At 41.3% G+C, this 19,010-nt stretch overlaps 3 protein-coding genes across 4 annotated transcripts in view; 2 read left to right on the top strand and 1 right to left on the bottom strand.

Moving 5' to 3' along the window:
- The first annotated feature begins 182 nt into the window (after positions 1-182).
- pms2 (PMS1 homolog 2, mismatch repair system component) lies at positions 183-5,924 on the top strand. Its single transcript, XM_049562615.1, has 15 exons — positions 183-399; positions 888-1,027; positions 1,151-1,237; positions 1,310-1,412; positions 1,506-1,689; positions 1,806-1,973; positions 2,215-2,312; positions 2,402-2,501; positions 2,673-2,757; positions 2,840-2,992; positions 3,111-3,951; positions 4,280-4,447; positions 4,536-4,636; positions 4,735-4,904; positions 5,561-5,924. Exons 1-15 carry the CDS (start codon positions 386-388, stop codon positions 5,702-5,704), a joined length of 2,556 nt encoding a protein of 851 aa, XP_049418572.1. The 5' UTR covers positions 183-385; the 3' UTR covers positions 5,705-5,924.
- A 128-nt stretch (positions 5,925-6,052) lies between these two features.
- The window catches only part of rsph10b (radial spoke head 10 homolog B), a 22,869-nt gene continuing 9,911 nt past the window's right edge, over positions 6,053-19,010 (top strand). Inside the window, exons 1-19 of one of the 2 annotated variants that reach the window (XM_049562608.1) lie at positions 6,053-6,331; positions 6,445-6,520; positions 7,710-7,778; positions 7,952-8,125; positions 8,196-8,281; positions 8,361-8,481; positions 8,582-8,758; positions 8,918-9,020; positions 9,139-9,230; positions 10,067-10,256; positions 10,381-10,489; positions 11,163-11,242; positions 11,438-11,586; positions 11,941-12,045; positions 12,182-12,364; positions 12,509-12,568; positions 12,674-12,761; positions 12,851-13,079; positions 14,478-14,558. In XM_049562608.1, the coding sequence (XP_049418565.1) occupies positions 6,087-6,331; positions 6,445-6,520; positions 7,710-7,778; positions 7,952-8,125; positions 8,196-8,281; positions 8,361-8,481; positions 8,582-8,758; positions 8,918-9,020; positions 9,139-9,230; positions 10,067-10,256; positions 10,381-10,489; positions 11,163-11,242; positions 11,438-11,586; positions 11,941-12,045; positions 12,182-12,364; positions 12,509-12,568; positions 12,674-12,761; positions 12,851-13,079; positions 14,478-14,502 (2,361 nt within the window). In that variant the 5' untranslated portion in view covers positions 6,053-6,086 and the 3' untranslated portion in view covers positions 14,503-14,558. Of the gene's footprint in view, positions 6,332-6,444; positions 6,521-7,709; positions 7,779-7,951; positions 8,126-8,195; positions 8,282-8,360; positions 8,482-8,581; positions 8,759-8,917; positions 9,021-9,138; positions 9,231-10,066; positions 10,257-10,380; positions 10,490-11,162; positions 11,243-11,437; positions 11,587-11,940; positions 12,046-12,181; positions 12,365-12,508; positions 12,569-12,673; positions 12,762-12,850; positions 13,080-14,477; positions 14,559-19,010 lie in introns of those variants that run through there. The other variant, XM_049562607.1, reaches the window with a different exon arrangement.
- dlgap5 (discs, large (Drosophila) homolog-associated protein 5) overlaps positions 14,552-19,010 on the bottom strand; it is a 6,411-nt gene continuing 1,952 nt past the window's right edge. Inside the window, exons 6-19 of the mRNA XM_049562606.1 lie at positions 18,856-18,948; positions 18,627-18,725; positions 18,370-18,444; positions 18,219-18,256; positions 17,755-18,002; positions 17,454-17,618; positions 17,258-17,346; positions 16,981-17,141; positions 16,783-16,887; positions 16,430-16,673; positions 15,653-16,314; positions 15,371-15,533; positions 15,106-15,149; positions 14,552-14,963 (exon numbers count right to left, since the gene is read on the bottom strand). Of these exons, the coding sequence (XP_049418563.1) occupies positions 14,856-14,963; positions 15,106-15,149; positions 15,371-15,533; positions 15,653-16,314; positions 16,430-16,673; positions 16,783-16,887; positions 16,981-17,141; positions 17,258-17,346; positions 17,454-17,618; positions 17,755-18,002; positions 18,219-18,256; positions 18,370-18,444; positions 18,627-18,725; positions 18,856-18,948 (2,294 nt within the window). The 3' untranslated portion in view covers positions 14,552-14,855. The remainder of the gene's footprint in view (positions 14,964-15,105; positions 15,150-15,370; positions 15,534-15,652; positions 16,315-16,429; positions 16,674-16,782; positions 16,888-16,980; positions 17,142-17,257; positions 17,347-17,453; positions 17,619-17,754; positions 18,003-18,218; positions 18,257-18,369; positions 18,445-18,626; positions 18,726-18,855; positions 18,949-19,010) is intronic.

Below are 19,010 nucleotides of genomic sequence, written 5' to 3'. Positions count from 1 at the left end.
AATAATACTTATTTACGTAAAGTGATATTGTTTTATATTCTGATATCAGTGTTATATGTGTGCTTGTTTTGTGAGGTTGCTGTTTCACACACTCAACATTTTATAGTTTTTAATGTTCAACCTGCGTTCTTTCGCGCACGGGTGACTCTCGCGAACAGTCTGCGCCGTACGCGCGGTACAACTTCACTTTTGTGTTTACAACATGATGTGGTGAAGCCGTTGCATGGAAATATTTGCCGTATCAGTTAGTTTTAAAAAAAAAAAACCCAGCTCCATTTGTATGTATGGTAACATGCTAGTTGGTTTGTTTTACTTTCGGTGTTTCAGATTAAGTCACTTATCATAATTTGAATGAATCCCTCCTGAAGCATTTCAGCCCTTGAAGATGTCTGATGCTTGGTAAGTTAGATACCAAAGTATTTATTTAATGTGAATTTGCTTGCAGATATATTAGTGACACCATGCAATTGTCATTTTGAGACACGTATTACATTTTAGGCCCAGTCCTTTTCGTTGTCATGTGGGTTTACTTCAACCTGTACCAAACTTCACTGTAAAATCTGCCTATTTAAATATTATGATGTAATATTAGATTGTCAGTAAATATTTTAAAGAAAGTAACGTGCTGACATGAATAATGTGGATATACTCTACAATTCGGCATGGCAACCAACTCTCCAATTATAACTTACTATAATTGACATGCATTTTAGAGTAATGTCACCTGACGTTCCCACAATCCTAATGTACTCATCACAGATCAGAGAACACAGGGTGTAAGGAGCTTTTAACATCTGTACATGAATGAATCTGTTGCTGCAGTGTGCATTTAGCAGCAGGTAAAGTTATACATCATTGTCACTGAGTGTGTGTTTTCTTGTCGGCAGCTCTGAACCTGCAGGAGCCATCAAGGCCATTGACAGGCACTCAGTGCATCAGATCTGCTCAGGACAGGTGGTGCTGACTTTGTCCACAGCTGTCAAAGAGCTGGTGGAGAACAGCATTGATGCAGGGGCTACCAACGTTGGTAAGTATGTTTTTTAAAAGCTGAAAATGTCAAGGTAATTATGTTTCACAGTCCAGTGCAATAGGGGATATTAATTTGGCCAAAAAAAGAGTACAAATTTCAATGTCATGTTGCATGTTCCAGATGTCAGGCTGAAGGAGTGTGGAACTGAACTTGTGGAAGTGTCAGACAATGGCAAAGGAGTAGAAGAGGCCAACTTTGAAGGGCTGAGTAAGTGTCAGCTGTGTTTATCTCCTCCATGCCATTAAAAATTTGCCTAAACCTCTTGCGTCTGTTCCGCAGCATTGAAGCATCACACATCAAAGCTGAGGGATTTCTCTGATCTCATCCATGTGGAAACATTTGGTTTCAGAGGTGAAGCCCTCAGCTCTTTGTGCGCTCTGAGGTAAAACACTTATACAGCCACATTCATTTGGCACATACACCTATTCTACTTGTCACCTCATCACTTAATATTCCCTCCGACCCCCTGCTTCAGTGACCTGAGTGTGGTGACGTGCCATGAGTCCAGCCAGGTGGGGACCAAGCTGGTGTTTGACCAAAAAGGCCACCTAGTGCAGAGGTCACCCCATCCACGGCAGCAAGGCACCACAGTCAGCCTGCAGCAGCTCTTCTACACCCTGCCTGTTCGACACAAGGAGTTCCAGCGCAATATTAAGAAGGTCAGTCATTCTTGTGATTTGAAGCAAGTAGAGAACATAATATAACTTGTAATCATAATGGTCACTTTTCATTTTGTATCTATAATCCCAAATATTTTATCATTCTGTATTTTCAGGAGTATGCAAAAATGCTCCATGTGCTGCAGTCCTACTGTGTCATCTCTACAGGAGTGCGTATTACCTGCTCCAACCAAAATGGGCAGGGAAAGCGCAGCACAGTCCTCAGCACCAGTGGCAGCCAGAGTATGAGAGACAACATAGGGGCCATATTTGGACCAAAACAGGTTGAAAGATTGTTTTCACACTTTCCTTTACTATACTGTTTATTTGCAATCTGCAGAAGGTGTCAGTCTGACTGTACCACTGCTGATTGTTGTTTAAGTCAAAATCAAATAGTTGAAGAATTTCCTCAGCCCTTAGAGGAAGTGTGTGATTCATAAGTTCAAGTAAAATCTGCAAATTGTTTAGTTAAATTGCCTCATTGGTTTGCTAATATTCTTGTTTTTCCCCGTGTGTGTTCTGCAGCTACAGAGTCTCCTGCCTTTTCAGCAAGTGTCTCCAGCAGAAAATATTATTGAAGAATACGGACTCAAAGAAGCAGATTTACCCAAACAGCTTTTTTCGTGAGTGACACCAAAGCATGGAAGCCCTCTGTCAATCCTTTTCTACTAACAAGATGGTATTTTTTAAATTAAAAACTCTGTTTTGGCAGTATTACAGGGTTTGTGTCACGAGGGGACCACGGTGTTGGGAGAAGTGCCACAGACAGGCAGTTCTTTTTCATTAACAACCGGCCATGTGATCCTCTTAAGGTACAGTTTAAGTACCTCTGTCTAGCATTTAAACATTTAATAATGCGTTATAACACACTTTAATCTTGTTGTAAGCAGATAAAAGGACATTTTAAATGTTTATTGATGTATAGTGTTTGTCAAAAAATGAAAACTTAGCTTAGTCTATGTTTTTTTTTTCTCAACTTGCAGGTGACCAAACTTGTGAATGAAGTGTACCATATGTACAACAGACATCAGTATCCATTTGTCGCCTTGAACATAGCTGTAGCCTCTGGTAAGAAAATTACTGTAAAGCTATTTCTGAAACACCCTGCTGATTTTCTGTCCTACATGAGGGTTTTGTGGTGTTATTTCAGAGTGTGTGGACGTGAACGTAACCCCGGACAAGCGGCAGATCTTCCTTCAGGAGGAGAAACTCTTGCTGGCTATTCTGAAGACTTCTCTCATAAACATGTATGAGGCTGGAGTCAATAAGATCAGCCTGAACTATACACCCATACCCAGCACCAGTAAGAACAGATCATTACATTCAGCCCGCCATATCAAAACATAAAAAGTATATATTGATATTATAGCAATGTAATGTCACGTTTTTATTTGGACTGTTTGTCTGTCACTTGTCTCTAGATACAACGTCTAAAATCTGTCAGGTTGTTCCATCTAATGAGAACATGCCAGAACCTGGAGAGGATATGCAACCAGTGATTGAGAGCCCAAAGTCGTCACTCAACCTTGCTGGCTTAAAAGCTGCCTTTTCAAGCCATAAAAGCTCCAATTTTGGGAACAAATCAGGTGTGGCAAAAGCTGCCAACACACAGAAAACACTACAGTCTTTTTTTACAGGCAAACCTCCAGCCTGCAGCCCAACTGTAACATCTCCTGTGAAACCCACAAGACATCTCGCTAAACCATCCCCAGTGGGAAAATCAGTGCTAGATGGGTTTAGGTACGGAAGGATGAGCGATGATACAGACTCTGAAAAAGACAGCGCTGTGTCCAGCTGTGACGTCACCACAGCAACACCAGATAATCAGTGTTCTGGCCGTGAGTTCAGCTCTCCTGAACCAGCCACTGACAGTGTTGAAAATGAAACATTGGAAGAAACGTCAGAGAACAGTCACACTGTTCCTGAAGATCCAGAGTTACAGACTGAGCCGTGCACTTCCAGTGGGGACTGTACTGTGAGCCCAGATGCCAAGAGGGCCAGGACAGAGAAACCACATTTCCCAGCAGAACACAAATCCAACACTTTTTATAAATCCTCCTCGACGGTGGATGCTCCAGTCTGCATTCAGAAGAGGACGGTGCCTCTCCGCTTCTCATTACAAGAGCTGGCGGGGAAGTTTAAGAGGTTAGAGGACCGGCAGAAACAGAGGACTGATGAGGAACTGTGCTATCGCCGCTTCAGGGCCAAAATCAACCCTGGAGAAAATCAAAGTGCAGAGGAAGAGCTCAAGAAGGAGATCAGGTAGGATTTTACTCCTTAAACTACCGCTGGATGTGCTAATAAACAATACTTCATCAGCAAAACTCACGTTATGTTGAATTCAAAAACGAGAAGTGTTTTGAATCACAGTGTTATCCTGAAAATGCATGTGTTTGTGACGTACTAAACACAGACTGGATAAATGGGACTTGGATGATACTGCATGAGTTGTATGAGAGTTTGTAAACTGATGTTTTGATTTTCTGTTAAGTTTTCCTCACAAATTCAACATAACACACGGTAAATAATTGGCCATTTTGTGGATGAAATGAAACACAACACTTGATATATTTTTCTTTCATCTCTGTAGTAAAGACATGTTCAAACAGATGGAGGTCATCGGCCAGTTCAACCTGGGCTTCATTATCGCCAAACTCAACTCGGACATCTTCATGATTGACCAGCATGCCACAGATGAGAAATACAACTTTGAGATGCTGCAGCAGCACACTGTGCTCCAGGGACAGAAGCTCATAGTGTAAGAATCTAAATCAGCTGATGAATTTTGCCCTCCATTCTTACAAATGGCCCTCTTACTGACATTTGTTTTTCCTTTATGTTCGCAGCCCTCAGAAGCTTCACCTCACTGCTGTCAGTGAAAACGTACTGATGGAGAACATTGAGATCTTCAGAAAGAATGGCTTTGAATTTATTATCGATGAGGATGGTATGAACATTTAAATATGAGTTGATTTTATCTCAGGTTAAGTTGAATTATTATGATGATTTTTTAATACTAAATCAACTTTTCTACCATGAATGCAGCTCAGGTTATGGAAAGAGTTAAGCTGGTGTCTCTGCCCACCAGTAAAAACTGGACATTTGGCCCAGCTGACATTGAAGAGCTGATCTTCATGTTGAGCGACAGCCCGGGGGTCATGTGTCGACCATCACGCGTCAGGCAGATGTTTGCCTCTCGAGCTTGTCGAAAATCTGTGAGTAATAAATAGACAGTTTCAAGAGTTTTCGTGTATCTTCACAGAACAGATTTGGGCTCTAGATTAGGATCAGCAGTCATCAGAATATTTTTTTCCCACCTTATTCTGTTGTAATTACAGGACTACGCAAATGTTCTTGTATGTTTGAGTAATTTACATCCAATTACTACCACTTATCACTTAAAAAACATTTTTTGTCTGCCTTCTCAGCAGCCATTGTCTTCTCTTCAATTCTCATGTACTTTCATTTTTAATAGTAGTCGTATTTTGTTGAATTCACAAGTCACTGGACTTGTGAATTAAATGTGTGCTGTTAATTAAATTAAATAGTCATTGCAATTATATTGGTAATTTTAATGAAAAAAGTGTACATATCTCAAAACTTTTGAATCTGTGCAAGTTCATTTTAATACTGTACTGAAATTAGTGGAAAGAAATGGCTGCATGGAAGATGAAATAATATAAAACTTTAAGTTTTGGTAGTTATGTAAGGTGTTGTGAATTGTAGTCTCTAAAATGTAAAAACATTGTGATAGCCTTTTTTAAATAGCTACAAGAAGACTACTTGTTATTCAGTTTTGTTGTAGCCTAATTGAACACCATTCCTATTTTCCTGACACATTATCCATTGTTTTACCTTTGTACATCTTCAGGTAATGATTGGCACTGCTCTGAGTGTCAGTGAGATGAAGAAGCTCCTGGTGCATATGGGGGAGATTGAGCATCCATGGAACTGTCCTCACGGCAGGCCTACCATGAGACATCTCACCAACCTGGACATCATCTCACAAGACTGATCATGTCAAGGAACAACTCTAATTTACACCGGCTTAATGTTCCTGTTTCTGCCAGCCATCTGATACGGAGAAGACTGAATCCAAACCATAGATACTGTAGTTTTGTATAGTTCAAATCATTGACTGTTCATTGTGTTGTTCTTACTGTTGCTTTTATTTGTATTTTGCGTCACAAAATTATATTTTTCATATTTTTAGCACCCAATTAACAGGGTAAATAAAGAAGATGTATCACTTTCTGTTGTGTGTTTTATTAGATCTCTGGCAGTATGTTCACTGTATAACTTTTTTGACTAATACGGCGTGCCGTAGTTGTAAGCGTCCTCCACCGTTACCATGGAGAGAAGCTTTGCTGGCACGAGAGGTACATAAACGGCGCAAAATGGCACAAGGGAAGGAAAAGAAGAAAACGACGATAAAAAACGATCAACAGGAAAAGGAGAAGACGTGCGGTAATTCAGAGCTGCCTCATACAGCCGAGGAAGATGAAAAAATAAAGTCAGACAGCTGCTCTGCTGGTTTAACAGTGAACCAACCTGACTTCCATGACCGTCCTGACAGTGATGAGCAGCCTGAAGAAGACGACATTTATGAACTTCCCACACTTTTTTGCTTAATTGTACAAAAGTAAGTCATTATTCAAAACATTTATTAAGCTTAATTATTTTTAATGCACTCATGAATTTGGGACCCGTGACCTGAGGCGCCATTTTGACAAAAGTTTGTGGTGTGATTGACAGATACGAAGGGGAAACCTGTGAAGGCCGGTTTCATGGAGAAGGGGCTGCATGTTTTGAAGGAGGTCATTTGTACAAGGTATTATTACAAACAAGATACATTCTGAAACCACGGGGAAAGACAATATGTCTGATTTTACAATACAGTAAATGTACAGCCTACGTGCATTGTAGAATATTAGCCTATTTAACTGCCGATTTACTTAAATGAAAATTGTGCCTTTAAACCAAATAAAATAAGTGTTGTGAAGTATATTTAAATTTATTTTAACCACAAATATATTTCAGTGGGCTCAACAATAGTCTTTATTCAAATTATTTGAAACTGCATAAAATTGAAGGGTAGGATTGGGAAACGCCTCCCTCAAGAACATGGAGCAGTCTTCAAAAAGATCTAAAATTTATTGGCTTTATTGGATTGGCTGCTACCTTGGCCAGGTCTCTCTCGTAAAAGAAATTTTCAATCTCAATGGGACTTCTTTGATAAATAAAGGTTAAAAAAAAAAAAAAGAACAAAGTCAATTAATTGTAAAATTAAGACACATTTGTGTATGAGTTTAGCATGTCAGTCAGTCAATTAAATCAATTTATTTTTCAGATAAAAACATAAGAAGGGAAATGCAAACCGTCACTTGCATCAATTTATATATTCAAAAAAGTGTAATAGTAATTAATATAAGAATATGGGGGGTGAATGGGGTCTTACACAGTCTTCATTCAGGATCCCTACATTCTGAGGGTTGATGCTCTTCCAGAACTTCTTGGTGCTGCCATTGTGTAACAGGTACTTTCTTCCTGATCATAGCAGGAAGAAAAGGCAGTTTTCCTTGTGGCTTTGATCCTTAATGATTTTCCTGGCCTTATTTTGGCAGCACCTGGTGTAAACATCCTTCGGGCATTATATAGGCAGTGCCTATAGTGTGTTCAGCTGAACAAACCACTCCTTTGCAGGGCAGATGTGCAGGATGATGATGCATAAACCAACAGACTGTTGGTTAAAATAACTTCGCAGAGTTGCTAATTTTGTTATAATTGCACAGAAGTGAAAATCTTTTAAAGGGGCATCTTACTCCATCTTCCCTTATTGCTAACCTATATCTTTAAATGCAGTTGGTTGTCATGCTCTTGTGTAATACAATAATAGGAATACATTTTAACATGGCTTAAAATATATTCTCAAATACATCCACAGGAAATGTGTGATTGACGCTCTAATTTCTATAAGGATAAATAAAACTATTTCATAATGTCTCTTTGTTTGTCTAAAGGGGATGTTTTCCAAGGGACTTATGGATGGATGTGGTGTCCTCACACTGGCAGGTGGATTGAAATATGAGGTAGGCTACAATGATCACATACTATAACTGCAATGACCTTACATTTTACTGAGTGTTTTTGAAAGAAAGTGCTTTACAGTAACCCAAGTGTACAAACTTGAGCAAGGTAAAATAGTTTGACAGGGGTAATAAATGTTCTAATGAAGTAATAAAGTGACTTTTTAATCCAACAGGGAGAATTTGTGTGCAACAAGCCCATGGGCCAGGGCACCTACACCTGGCCGGACGGCAGCTCTTATAAGGGTGAAGTGTACAACGGTATACGACATGGGACTGGAACTTACAAATGTGCAAAAAATGGAGTGACATACATGGGGAAGTGGGATCAGGGCAAGAGGCATGGAAAGGTATGATCCCCCAATTAAAATCAGATTCTTTTTTAAGATTTAGTTTTGTAACTGGGTCTCTTTGTGTTAGGGTACGGTGTATTATAACCAGGATAAGACCTCTTGGTATAAAGGAGACTGGGTGAAGAACAACAGAGAGGGATGGGGAGTGAGACGGTACGTATGGAGAACATCATCCTATCTGTAACCAGAGTTACATTTGAACTTCCCAAAGGTGACATCTGTTTCCTAACAGCTACCCGTCTGGTAACACTTACTCTGGTGAGTGGAAGAACAACCTGAGACATGGAGAGGGCATGATGAGGTGGCTTAAGCTGGGACAGCAGTATGTTGGGATGTGGCAGAAAGGAGTCCAGGTATCAAAACACACCACTGATTGCAAAATATCCATATTGCACTCCAGGACAATTGCTTTTTATCCTCCTTAAAACCTGTTTATGCTCTGCTCTCTGGTAGCATGGACGAGGCACACACACCTGGATCCTGAGGCGAGCAGATGGATCCCAGTATTCCCAGAGCAATCAGTACACAGGGGATTTTGTTCAGGGTCAGAGGCATGGCCAGGGAACCTTTTACTACGCTGGTGGTGCGATCTACGAACAAGAATGGAGGATGAATAAAAAACATGGGAAGGTTAATCACAGTATTGCCTCTCTTAGTGAAATACACATATTCCTAAATTCAGTTAATTCAGGGTGAAAAACCTGGCATCCATTTTAAAGTCAGTGCTCACCTATAATACACACGTGTATGTAATTCCAAGAATTCTAAAAATGATTGTATGGTTCATAGGGGAAATTCATTTTCGAGGATGGGCGTGTTTTTGAAGGAGAGTGTTTGGACCATCAGACAATGCACAACCTGAATGGGAAGAAAGATCCTATTCCTCCACCTGGTAAAATACCTATAGTACATGACCTCTATTTAAAATGTTTGTCAAGGAGATAATTAACAGTGTCACAGTCTGAAATCACACACAGTACAATGGCTTACAATTTTGTATCTTATTACAGTTTCATCTATCTTGGGACCAGACATGACTTTGAACATTGAATGTCTTCTGGAGAAAATCCCAGAGAGAAAGCGCGACACGGAGCGTAAACAGGTCAGGTCCCACTTCACACTGCGACAATGCCAACATATGATGTTTACAGGGTTCCCGCAGATCCTTAAAAAGTCTTAAAAGGCACTGAATTCATTCATTTATAAAAAAACTCAGTTGTTATTGGTATGAAAATGTCTTAAATAAATCTTCCAAAGCATGGGAAGTAGGACTGTATGAATCATTTTTTTCTGATGTAAAATCCAGATCAGGGTAGCAGAACCAACATTCAGCTATCTGTCACTGTACTCTGGACAACATGGGAAAGTGTATATTTGACAAAAAATAGCTATTTTACCAAGGTTTCATGGCATGGGGGCGTCGGTGGCTTAGTGGTAGAGCAGGCACCCATGTACAAGGCTGTTGTCGCAGCGGCCTGGGTTCAAGTCCAGCCTGTGGCCCTTTGCTGCATGTCTCTCCCCCTTCACACTTCACTCTCCTGTCAATTAAAGGCAAAAAATGTCTTAAAAAATAAATAAATAAAAAGATTTCATGGCTGAAACTGGCTTAAGGTAACTCATACGAGGCTCAGTGTATTTATGCAAAAAGTTTTTCAAACTCAGCGTGATGGCGGTGGAATTCCACTTGCAGTGAGACACAAAATCGCTTAAAAAAAACAGCCACCAATCGACAGGTATTTCTTAATTCTGTCATATGTTTTGTTACAATAAACACGTAGACAAAATTGTCCTCAATCCCCCATAACTGATGCTGGTTCATGTTTTTTTAACTTTAGTTTTGGTTGTTGTAAAACTGACTTGTGTGATTTGCCTTAAGCTGTAGGAACCCTGTTTTATTTTCACCCCAGTTCCTGCCTCACACTGTGACTCATGTAACAGGTGGAGTTTGTGGTGCTGAGGCAAGACAGAGAGCTCAGGTCCATCTATAGTTTCTACAGCAGACTTGGCCACGCCCGCTCCCCTGATAACACCTTCCTGCTGTCCCGCCTGCAGCTGTGGCGCCTGCTCAAAGACTGTAACGTCCACCATCAGGGCATCACTCTGACACAGATAGACCATTTAATCAGAGGTGAGAAGAACTAGCACTCAGACTCTCTCACATACTTGATCCACCTCACATATACAGGACATTGATTGGTTCATAATTAGAGTATTTTTTTCCGTACTTAATGTTTTTACTCTGTGTGTCTCAGAGGATGCGACAGCAGCAGACATCCACTCTCCTTACACTCCCATGCTTCTGCGCCAGCTCCTCAGCTGTCTAGTGGTTGTGGCCTACCACATCTACCATAAGGACATGGTGTAAGGAATGACTTGAGTAATTTTGAGCTTTTAAGTATCCAAGAAAAGCAGTCTTTTAGCCATGCTTCTAGGGATGGCAATATTAGTCAGTCAGCTGGTCCATCACTTTGAGCCAGACTGAAATATCTTTACAACTAATGGATAGATTGCCATGACATGTTGTGGAGACATTCAAGGTCCCTAGAGGATAAATCCTAATGACTGTAGTGATCCCCTGACTTTAACTGTAGTGCTACAATTAAGTTATCTGTACACACAATCATCCGGTCAGAATTTTGATTTGTCTAGTAGTTTGTTTTATGACTGCCTGCAAAAAATCACGTTCCTCGTTAGCTTCAGCTGTAATTTGTAGTTGTATTAATTAGCAGATTAGCATGCTAACACACTAAACTAAGTTGGTGAACATGGTAAACATTATAGCTGCTTAACATCAGCGTGTTAGCATTGTAATTGTGAGCATAGCCTGGTGACTTTAGCATTTAGCCAAAAGCATAGGTGTTATTCAAGCTATAAATGAACACCAGTGATATTAGAGTTTCAAGGTTTTCACTCAGAAAGCAACATGGGGACACAAAATAACAATCCCAGCAGGAATTACACAAGGACACAGTTTTGAGAAGAGATTACTGATCTGATTTTGACATAAGAAATATCACTTCTCCTCTTTTTGCAGGTCACAAAAAAACCTTCTGGCTGCCTGCTTTTCCAGACTGATGACAGACAACATCCTTCCCAATGCTAAGAATGTAAAAGGTGCGAACAATGTAATATTATAGGCTCACACACACACACACACACACACACACACATACATTAGATGAAGGAAGAACCTGCAAAGAAGAGTGAAGATGTGAAGCAAGTACTTACATAAACTGATAGAACACCCTTGCTTAGCTCTGTATTATGCAGTAGTTGTCGTTCTCATTAACTACAGCTGTGTTGATCCAGGTTTCCTGTTCAGGCAGCCAGACTGTGCAGTGGTTACTGTGAGCTACGTAAAGAAGTGCTGGGAAGTCTACCAGGCTCACTGCAAAGCGAGTGCAGCTCCCAGAGATGACCAGACCATGACCTGCCGACACCTGCTGTGGATGTTCAAGGTGCAATAGACGGTAACACAAAGATTACCATGCATATAACTGCTTCTTATATTTATTTGACCAATTTAACAAAAGAAATGAATGCAGTTTCTGTTCTGTTTTGTTTGTTAAAACAACAAAACTAGACGGCTGCTCAATTTTGAGTGCTAGATAGACCCATTCACGTTTTCGTGTCTGCCACTGTAGTTCTCCTATACGCTTGGCATAAGTGAGAAGTTTCAGTTCTGCAACTTCATTGTTTGATTCCGCTAACTCCTACACACTAGACTTTTAAATCAACATCATATGATTGGAAAAACAAACCAGCGTTCAGTACATTTATTCATTTGGATATTTTACTGTAACTCCGGTCAGGATCTCCATCTGCTGGACAGCAACCTGACCACAGCGAGACTATTGCAGATCATCACAGCAGAGAGCCATGACCCCAGCAACCTGTCTGGCTGTCTGGATCTGGAGGTAGAGTGTGTACACCAGTTGACTCTTTCATTATATTCAGTGGCCATTTACAGATAAGCATTCATCTCACTGTTTTGTGTGCACTCCTTCCCCCCTATGTATCACTTGTGTTGTTGTCCCACTCCTCCTGCTTCAGATTACATTCCTGGAGTTTTTTGAGGTGCTTCTGGGCTCTGCTGAGGTGAAGTGTCAGCAGGTTTCTGAACACCTGGAGGAAAGCAAGTCATCCTCCAGTCCTGAGGCTGAGGCCAGGAGGAATCAACCTGAGGTGGAATCCAATGAGAACATGTTGCAGACGGCAAACAGCTCCACTCAGTCGGTCAGTTCCTTTCTCTAGCCCCCCATGGCCTCTGCACCCCGTACCCACTCTATGTACAGTGTAGTTGTTCCAGCACACTGTAAAACTATGCAGGAAAGCTGGGAATTCTGCACAAGAAAACTTTTTTCATTTTTCTCTGTCCAGGTGGCAGCTTCACTGAGCTCCCCCATCACTCCTGAAATCTCCAACCTCAAGTCAGTGGAGGTTAGTTGAAACATGCAAACTCTCATACAAAAAAAAAGAAAAAGAAGTATTGATATCAGTGTTACACCCCATCTGTTGATGTATTTAAATTTGCTCTCATCATAGACAAGTGATTCAGCAGAATTATCCACTGCCCAAGAAGTGAAGAGTCAACAGCATGTGAATGAAATCAGTGAGAAACCTCAGTCTGCAGGTATATTTTGTTCTTCTATATTTTCTGGCTCTTTCAAATAATATATTGTTTGGTCTAATGCATATTATAATGTGTCATATTTTCTCTAGAGCACACAAGAGGGCAGAGAGGTGAAGGAAAACATGTGCACACCAGTAGACTGGAGACCAAAGACTGTGAAGTGGAGCTCTGGAAAAAGACCATCCATCAGTTCTTGAACCACTTTTTCTTCCCAGCCTTTGAACATAACCAGTTAGTGTCTAATAACATGAAGGAGGAGAAGCTCCGCCAGGAGGCCCAGAGACACATCGCTCTGGCCAAGGTCCAGCAAAGAGCCAGGTAGAACACCTCTGCTGAACTACAAGTTAAGGGAATTAATCATTTGACTGTATCATGCAGTCAATGCATTAGTTTATACTGTATGTACTGTATCATTTCTCCTAAGATTTAACAAGTGATTTTGCTCCCACCAAAAGACAAACTTCATGGACTAAATCTGAGATTTCCTTACTGTTTGCATTGTTGGTTGACAAGTGTAGAAACAGTCTGAAGTGAAACAGCCCATGTTTGAGTCTATTGTGGACGCTGAATATGAGTTTGACAGACAAGTTTCATGAGTTATTTTTTATCCAAAGAAAAATCACTTTTCTGATATTTGACATGTCACCAATATACATTTACTTTGACTGAACTAAATAGTACACAGCATTACAGGCTTAACAAGTGTGTCTGCAGGTGTCAGACCTTTAAAATAGGGCTGGGTGATATGGAGAAAATGAAATGTGACAATATTTTTGGCCAAATATCTCAATTTTGACGTTGCAGAGTTGACTACTGGTGATTTCATAAAATAGCTATACAATGAGATTTTTGATAATCATCAGTAATGTGGATATAATGACTAAGTGGGTAAAGACAAAAATAAAAGAACAGGTGACAAGTCCAGAAAATGATATCACTTTACTGTAATGCAGTCTTTACAACCAGGAAAACACAACACTTGCGATATTACAATATCCAGAACTTAGGAAGATATCAATTATGTCAAAATATTGATGTATCACCCAGCCCTACTTTTAAAGATAATTTTTAACGACATTTAAGAATGATATGAGACATATCATTTTCTAATTGAAGCATTGAAGGTTAGTGTAAAGCCAAGTAGTATACATGTGTTCCGGTGCAGAGGTAGGTTTCATGTAGGAATATGGTTAAGGGAGTGAGTTAGCTTAATCTATATTTTGACAACAGGTTAAGTGCAAGTGTAAAGTAAAAGGACAGTTTTAGATTCAGCGGTAGATTTAAAGATTTGTAACGCCAGAAATATGGACTGTCACACAGAAAAGCTTGACTCCTTTTGACAAAAAGAAAGTAAAAGATCGATAAATGACAAGATAAAATGTTTGTTGCAATTTAGACATCACAAATTATTTGAGACTATTTAATGACTTTTAAGTCCTAATATTAATAAAATTGTGTTCAAGACATTTTAAGGATCTGCTGACACCCTGTCAATATTTCTATTTATGTTTCAATAAAAATTTGTATTGAGAAATTGAAGAGTTATCATGCATAAACAGCCACCAGATGGCGCCTTATCACCTGTCCTGCCTGCAGTTTCCATTCCAGGATTATCTCTGCCTCTTGGATGTGGACCCCACCAAGTCCCAAATCTCCACAATATTGTGCCACAGACATGTGTAGTCTTCATGGCTGTACTGTATTATTGTGTTACAGGGAGAGGGGGCATTTGGAGCTTTGATGAATGACAGAAGTCTCAGAAGAGAAATGAGAAACCTGACAAATGTAGGATGAAGCACACTATCCTGTATTTGAACTTTCCACAATCTTAAAACAAACAAAATGAATAGAGCCTTTAAATATGGTGAGTAATAAAAGCATCGAGTGAACTGCTGACTTCTGTTTGGATGTAAATGAAGAGTAACGATATTTTCTTGTTGTAGCCTGAACTTTAATTATAAGACAAAACTATCTTCTAGTGATGTAAAAATAAAACTCACTCAGATCCTTTTTTTTTTCAAAGACAGTAAAAAGAGTAATCAGTATGTCAAAATAAAAGATTTAACAGCAGGTGACAGAACTCTTTGCTACACATTAGAGGGGAGGGGTGAAGACCATAAGGTCACTTGGACAGACGGACTGGCGTATCCGGTCCTTCAGGTCTGGGGTGAAGAGAAGCATGTCAGACTCGACTGTCTGGGCCTAAAAAATGCACAAACATAAATACAGTTAGAATATTCAGCAATGAGAACACTGCAATGAAGAAAGAAAAAAAAAACTACCATTGGATTTAAAAATCTATATTTAGAAAGACGGAAAGTTTTAAAAAAGGAAAATCTTTAACCTGTGGTGACTGAAGAGTGAACACTGAAGACACCTCTGGATGTGCTGTGGTAACAGTGAGAAGCGAGCATGACAGTGAGTGAAGATGCACAATGTGTAACAACAGCTTAAAATAAACCTCTGTAAGAACAAAGCTCAGTGCATGAAAAAAGCAGTTAGTACTACCCAAATTTCTTAAAAATGAACCCTAAATTTTTCTCACATCAAACTAGTGTGTGTGTGTGTGTGTGTGCGTGCATGCACAGTGCTATAAGCATCAATCATACCTGGTTCCTGCTGAGTAAGCAGGTACTCTGACTGACTCCTGGGACTCTCCATTTCTATATCCGCTGCCATGGGGGACAGCTCTACGGCAACCGTGGCCCGAGGTGACAAGCTGCATCTCTGTGAAGGCTGGAGGTAACGCTCAAAGTCCAACCCAGGAATTTCCTGATAATACAAGAGAATAACTTGTTAGTTGCAAAGTTTTCTGGCCAGACTAAGATTTTTTTAAACAAACAACAACAACAACAACAACAACAAAAAAAGAGGACTGAAAATGCCCCTACCTCAACAACTGAGCTGTCTGGAGTATAACACACAGATGGTTGGGCTTGCACAGCAGGAGAGGGGGCAGTGGGAGGCTGGCAGGGAGTCACACAGGGTGTCAACATGAAACTCAGAGATGCTGAGGGCTCTGGGGCCTGGGAGACTGCTGGAGGTGATTTGCATGGAGAGAGGGAAAGCCGTGGAGAAACAGGGAGGTCAACATCGACACCTTCAGCAGGTTCATCTTGCTCCTCGACCACAGAAATGGACGGAAGTGAATGTACAAGTATGGGTGTGCTCAATGCAGGAACGGAAGCAGCGTTTTCCTGTGTTGAGACTGTTTCTGGCTGCTGAGCAGGGCTTCCTTCAGGCTGGGTGCCATCTGGCAGCACTTCTCTGACAGGTGAGAAACAAAGGGAGACATTTGCAGTGTCCTTTCTGGTGTGGGATGACTGAGGGGTGCCGCACTGAGACTTTGGTGCTTGTGCTGGGGTTTGGCTGAGGGTAAGACGGGACTGGGCGGGAGTGTGGACGGGCTGAGCAGGAGAGGAGATGGTGTGAACGGGGGTCTGTGCCAGTGCGAGGGATCGCCGAGTGACTCTTCTTGGTGAGAGGTAGCTGGAGGAGGGAGAGGCCTGAGGCAGCACGGCAGCGCTCAAACGGCTGGATCGCCTCAATGAACCTACAGAAACAACATAACGACACAGTTATTAGTCCAGCAACACAAAACACACATGCAAACATGGACACATGACATGAAAAGCAAGGCCTCTGTCAAGTAGTTACTTCTCTCCCACCTGATGGTTTGGCTGGGCTCTCCACTTGAAAGAAACCTCCATCAAAGACCACCGCATTGGCCTGTTGGGGCTCTGCTTGGGGTTGTGCTTCCTGAGGGTTCAGACTGGGTTTGTCCTCATCGTTCCCAGCATCCTTTGCCTCTTTCTCTGCCTGCTGTTTGGCTTTCATGGCTGCTTTCACAGCAGCCAGGCGAGACTTGGCTGCTGCTTTGGTTCCTGTTGGCTTAGCAGGTGCAGGTGCTTTCTGTCAAAAGTACAAGGAGAGGCATGACACATTTTGCCCCTTAACACACCCATTTTAAAATGTACGTATGTTTATATAGTAAAATATTCAGAATGCAAAGAGTCTTCACCTTCACTACTTTCCGCTGTCGTGTTGGTGGTGGCTTGTGCTCCTCCACCCAGCCTCGGCTCTCTGCCTCTTTGAGAGCATCAAACTTCTTGTTGACGTCCTCTACCTGAACCATTGCGCAAGTACAAAACAGATATAGTTATATTTCTCCTTATGGTGTCTGAAACAATTTTTGTGCCCTCTCTTGTGAGGCACTCACCTGATAATACACCATGTCCCAGAAGCCCTGCAGGTCAGTGCAGGTGGTGATCTTCTCCCCTCGGCCCAGCTCACAGTCGTCCACCAGACCGCTGAACTGTTTGAAGCGCTCCTTCATCAACAGCCTGGCTTGGCCGACTGCTGTGCGCATACTGTCTCTCACTAAACAGACAGGAGCAAGAACGACACTGAATTACAACTGCTCAGTTTTGAAACAATGTCGTTTTTCCAATTAGGAACACCACCAAATATAGTCACATGTTCAGTATGATACTCACTCTCTTCTGGGATGGACTCATCCTCCACTTTAGACTCCCAGAGGACAGACAGCGCCGTCAGTCTGTCTGTCTCGTTGGCAATTTCCGACCTGGATAATATACAAAAGAAGAAATGATTGTAAAACGTCTCAATCAACTAAAGATGATTGGAAACTTTGAAGAATAGATTACTAGAAAGGTAAATAAGGTATGCCACCTGAAGTATGGTACGTCATGCTTTGATTCCAGGGGGCTGCCTGGAGTCGGAGGGGCCATTGTGGGAGATGTACGAGGAGGAGAGCGGCGAGGAGATTTAGGCTCGCTTAGCTCATCCTTAGGCTCAAAGTTGAGGGCAGGGACCTCTGGAAGAGTGAAGCTGGGGCTAGAAAGGAGGAGTAACAACACAGCTTTGAGATAGGAAGCAACTCCAATTTTTAGTCTTACAAACATTCTTACATGCAGCAATATAAAAATATTAAAGTTTACAACAACAACAACAAAAAAACATCTATAAAGACCTTGGTGTAAGGAAGGCGTCTGCTGAGCGAGGAGTGAGAGGATCGAACTTGAAGGATGACAAGCCAGTGGGAGCCTGGAATACAAAACCTGCTGGAGCAAAAGAAGATGCAGAGGATGGGGCTTCAACAGGATTCGCAGCAGGGACGGAGTCAGCCGGAGTTTGGTCCACCACCATATCTTCCTCCTCAGAACAGGGTGCCGGGCTGGGGGGATGAGGTTTATTCTCTGGCTCCTGCATCTCAGGCTCCTTCAGGTACACAAGGAAGGAAACAGCAAACTCATTAATTGACAGGTTACTGGTTATACTTGGGGGGCAACTAACGATTATTTTCTTGATTAATCAATTGATTTGATTACTGAAACTGATAAAATCAATGACCAAATTAGTTGGTGATTCATTTAACTAATTGATTAATCATTGCAGCTCTATCATTCAGTGTGTAAAACTCACAGAAATACTCACCTTGGGCACAGCAGGCTTGACAGTGTTCTCAACAGCTGCTGCATATTAAAGGAGAGATACACAAAATAAGTTAAAACAATTGTTCAGATGGGAAAAGTGGAACTATTCGGCTTTTAAACTGGATTACTCTTTAACCAACACTGAATGATACCTTTGCAGTTCCCTTCTCTGTCAGAAGAGGGGGCCACATGGTTGACAAACGCTCTGCTCCTTGTGGTTCTTACATCTGAGGGTGAGGAGAGGCATTTAAGAATATTAAGAGTAGTAATATAGAATAATAGCACCTCTCTCTGTTTGCTTTGATGGTCGCAGCTTCTGTGCTTTTCCAGTTTTTAATTCAAAGAACAAAAAATGAATAAATAAATACTTAAACGATAGCCTTGGCAACAGTGTAGCTGTAGTGTGTACCTGCAGATTTGCCCTTAGGTTTGTCTTTCACCGCAGGCGCTGCTGTAACAGGAGGCCTGTTGGCTGATCTGGTCGGCAAAGCTCGTGCAACAGGCTCCACTATGGTAGGATGGCATGACACAGAGACACAGATTGAGATGCAAATAAGGAAACACAATAGGTTGAAATCAACACAATAGCCGGTCTCAAGGTCTAGTTATGTGTAAGGATTTTTCTTCTTATTACAAACCTGCACAAACTTTGGTCTTGGCTGGTGCAGGTACAGGTGCAGGCTTGACAGGAGCGGCCCGGCTCCTGGTTGATCTCTCCGCAGCAGGTTGAGCTATGGGAGGAGTGAGAGGTCAGATCTAAAAATACACCAGGTTGCAGAAGACAGTATGCTTC

Source organism: Epinephelus fuscoguttatus, linkage group LG20 (assembly GCF_011397635.1).
Source record: "Epinephelus fuscoguttatus linkage group LG20, E.fuscoguttatus.final_Chr_v1".
In the NCBI taxonomy this organism is placed as follows: domain Eukaryota; kingdom Metazoa; phylum Chordata; class Actinopteri; order Perciformes; family Serranidae; genus Epinephelus; species Epinephelus fuscoguttatus.
The sequence above is the reverse complement of the archived record's forward strand: the minus strand, read 5'-3'. Positions and strand labels throughout refer to the sequence as shown.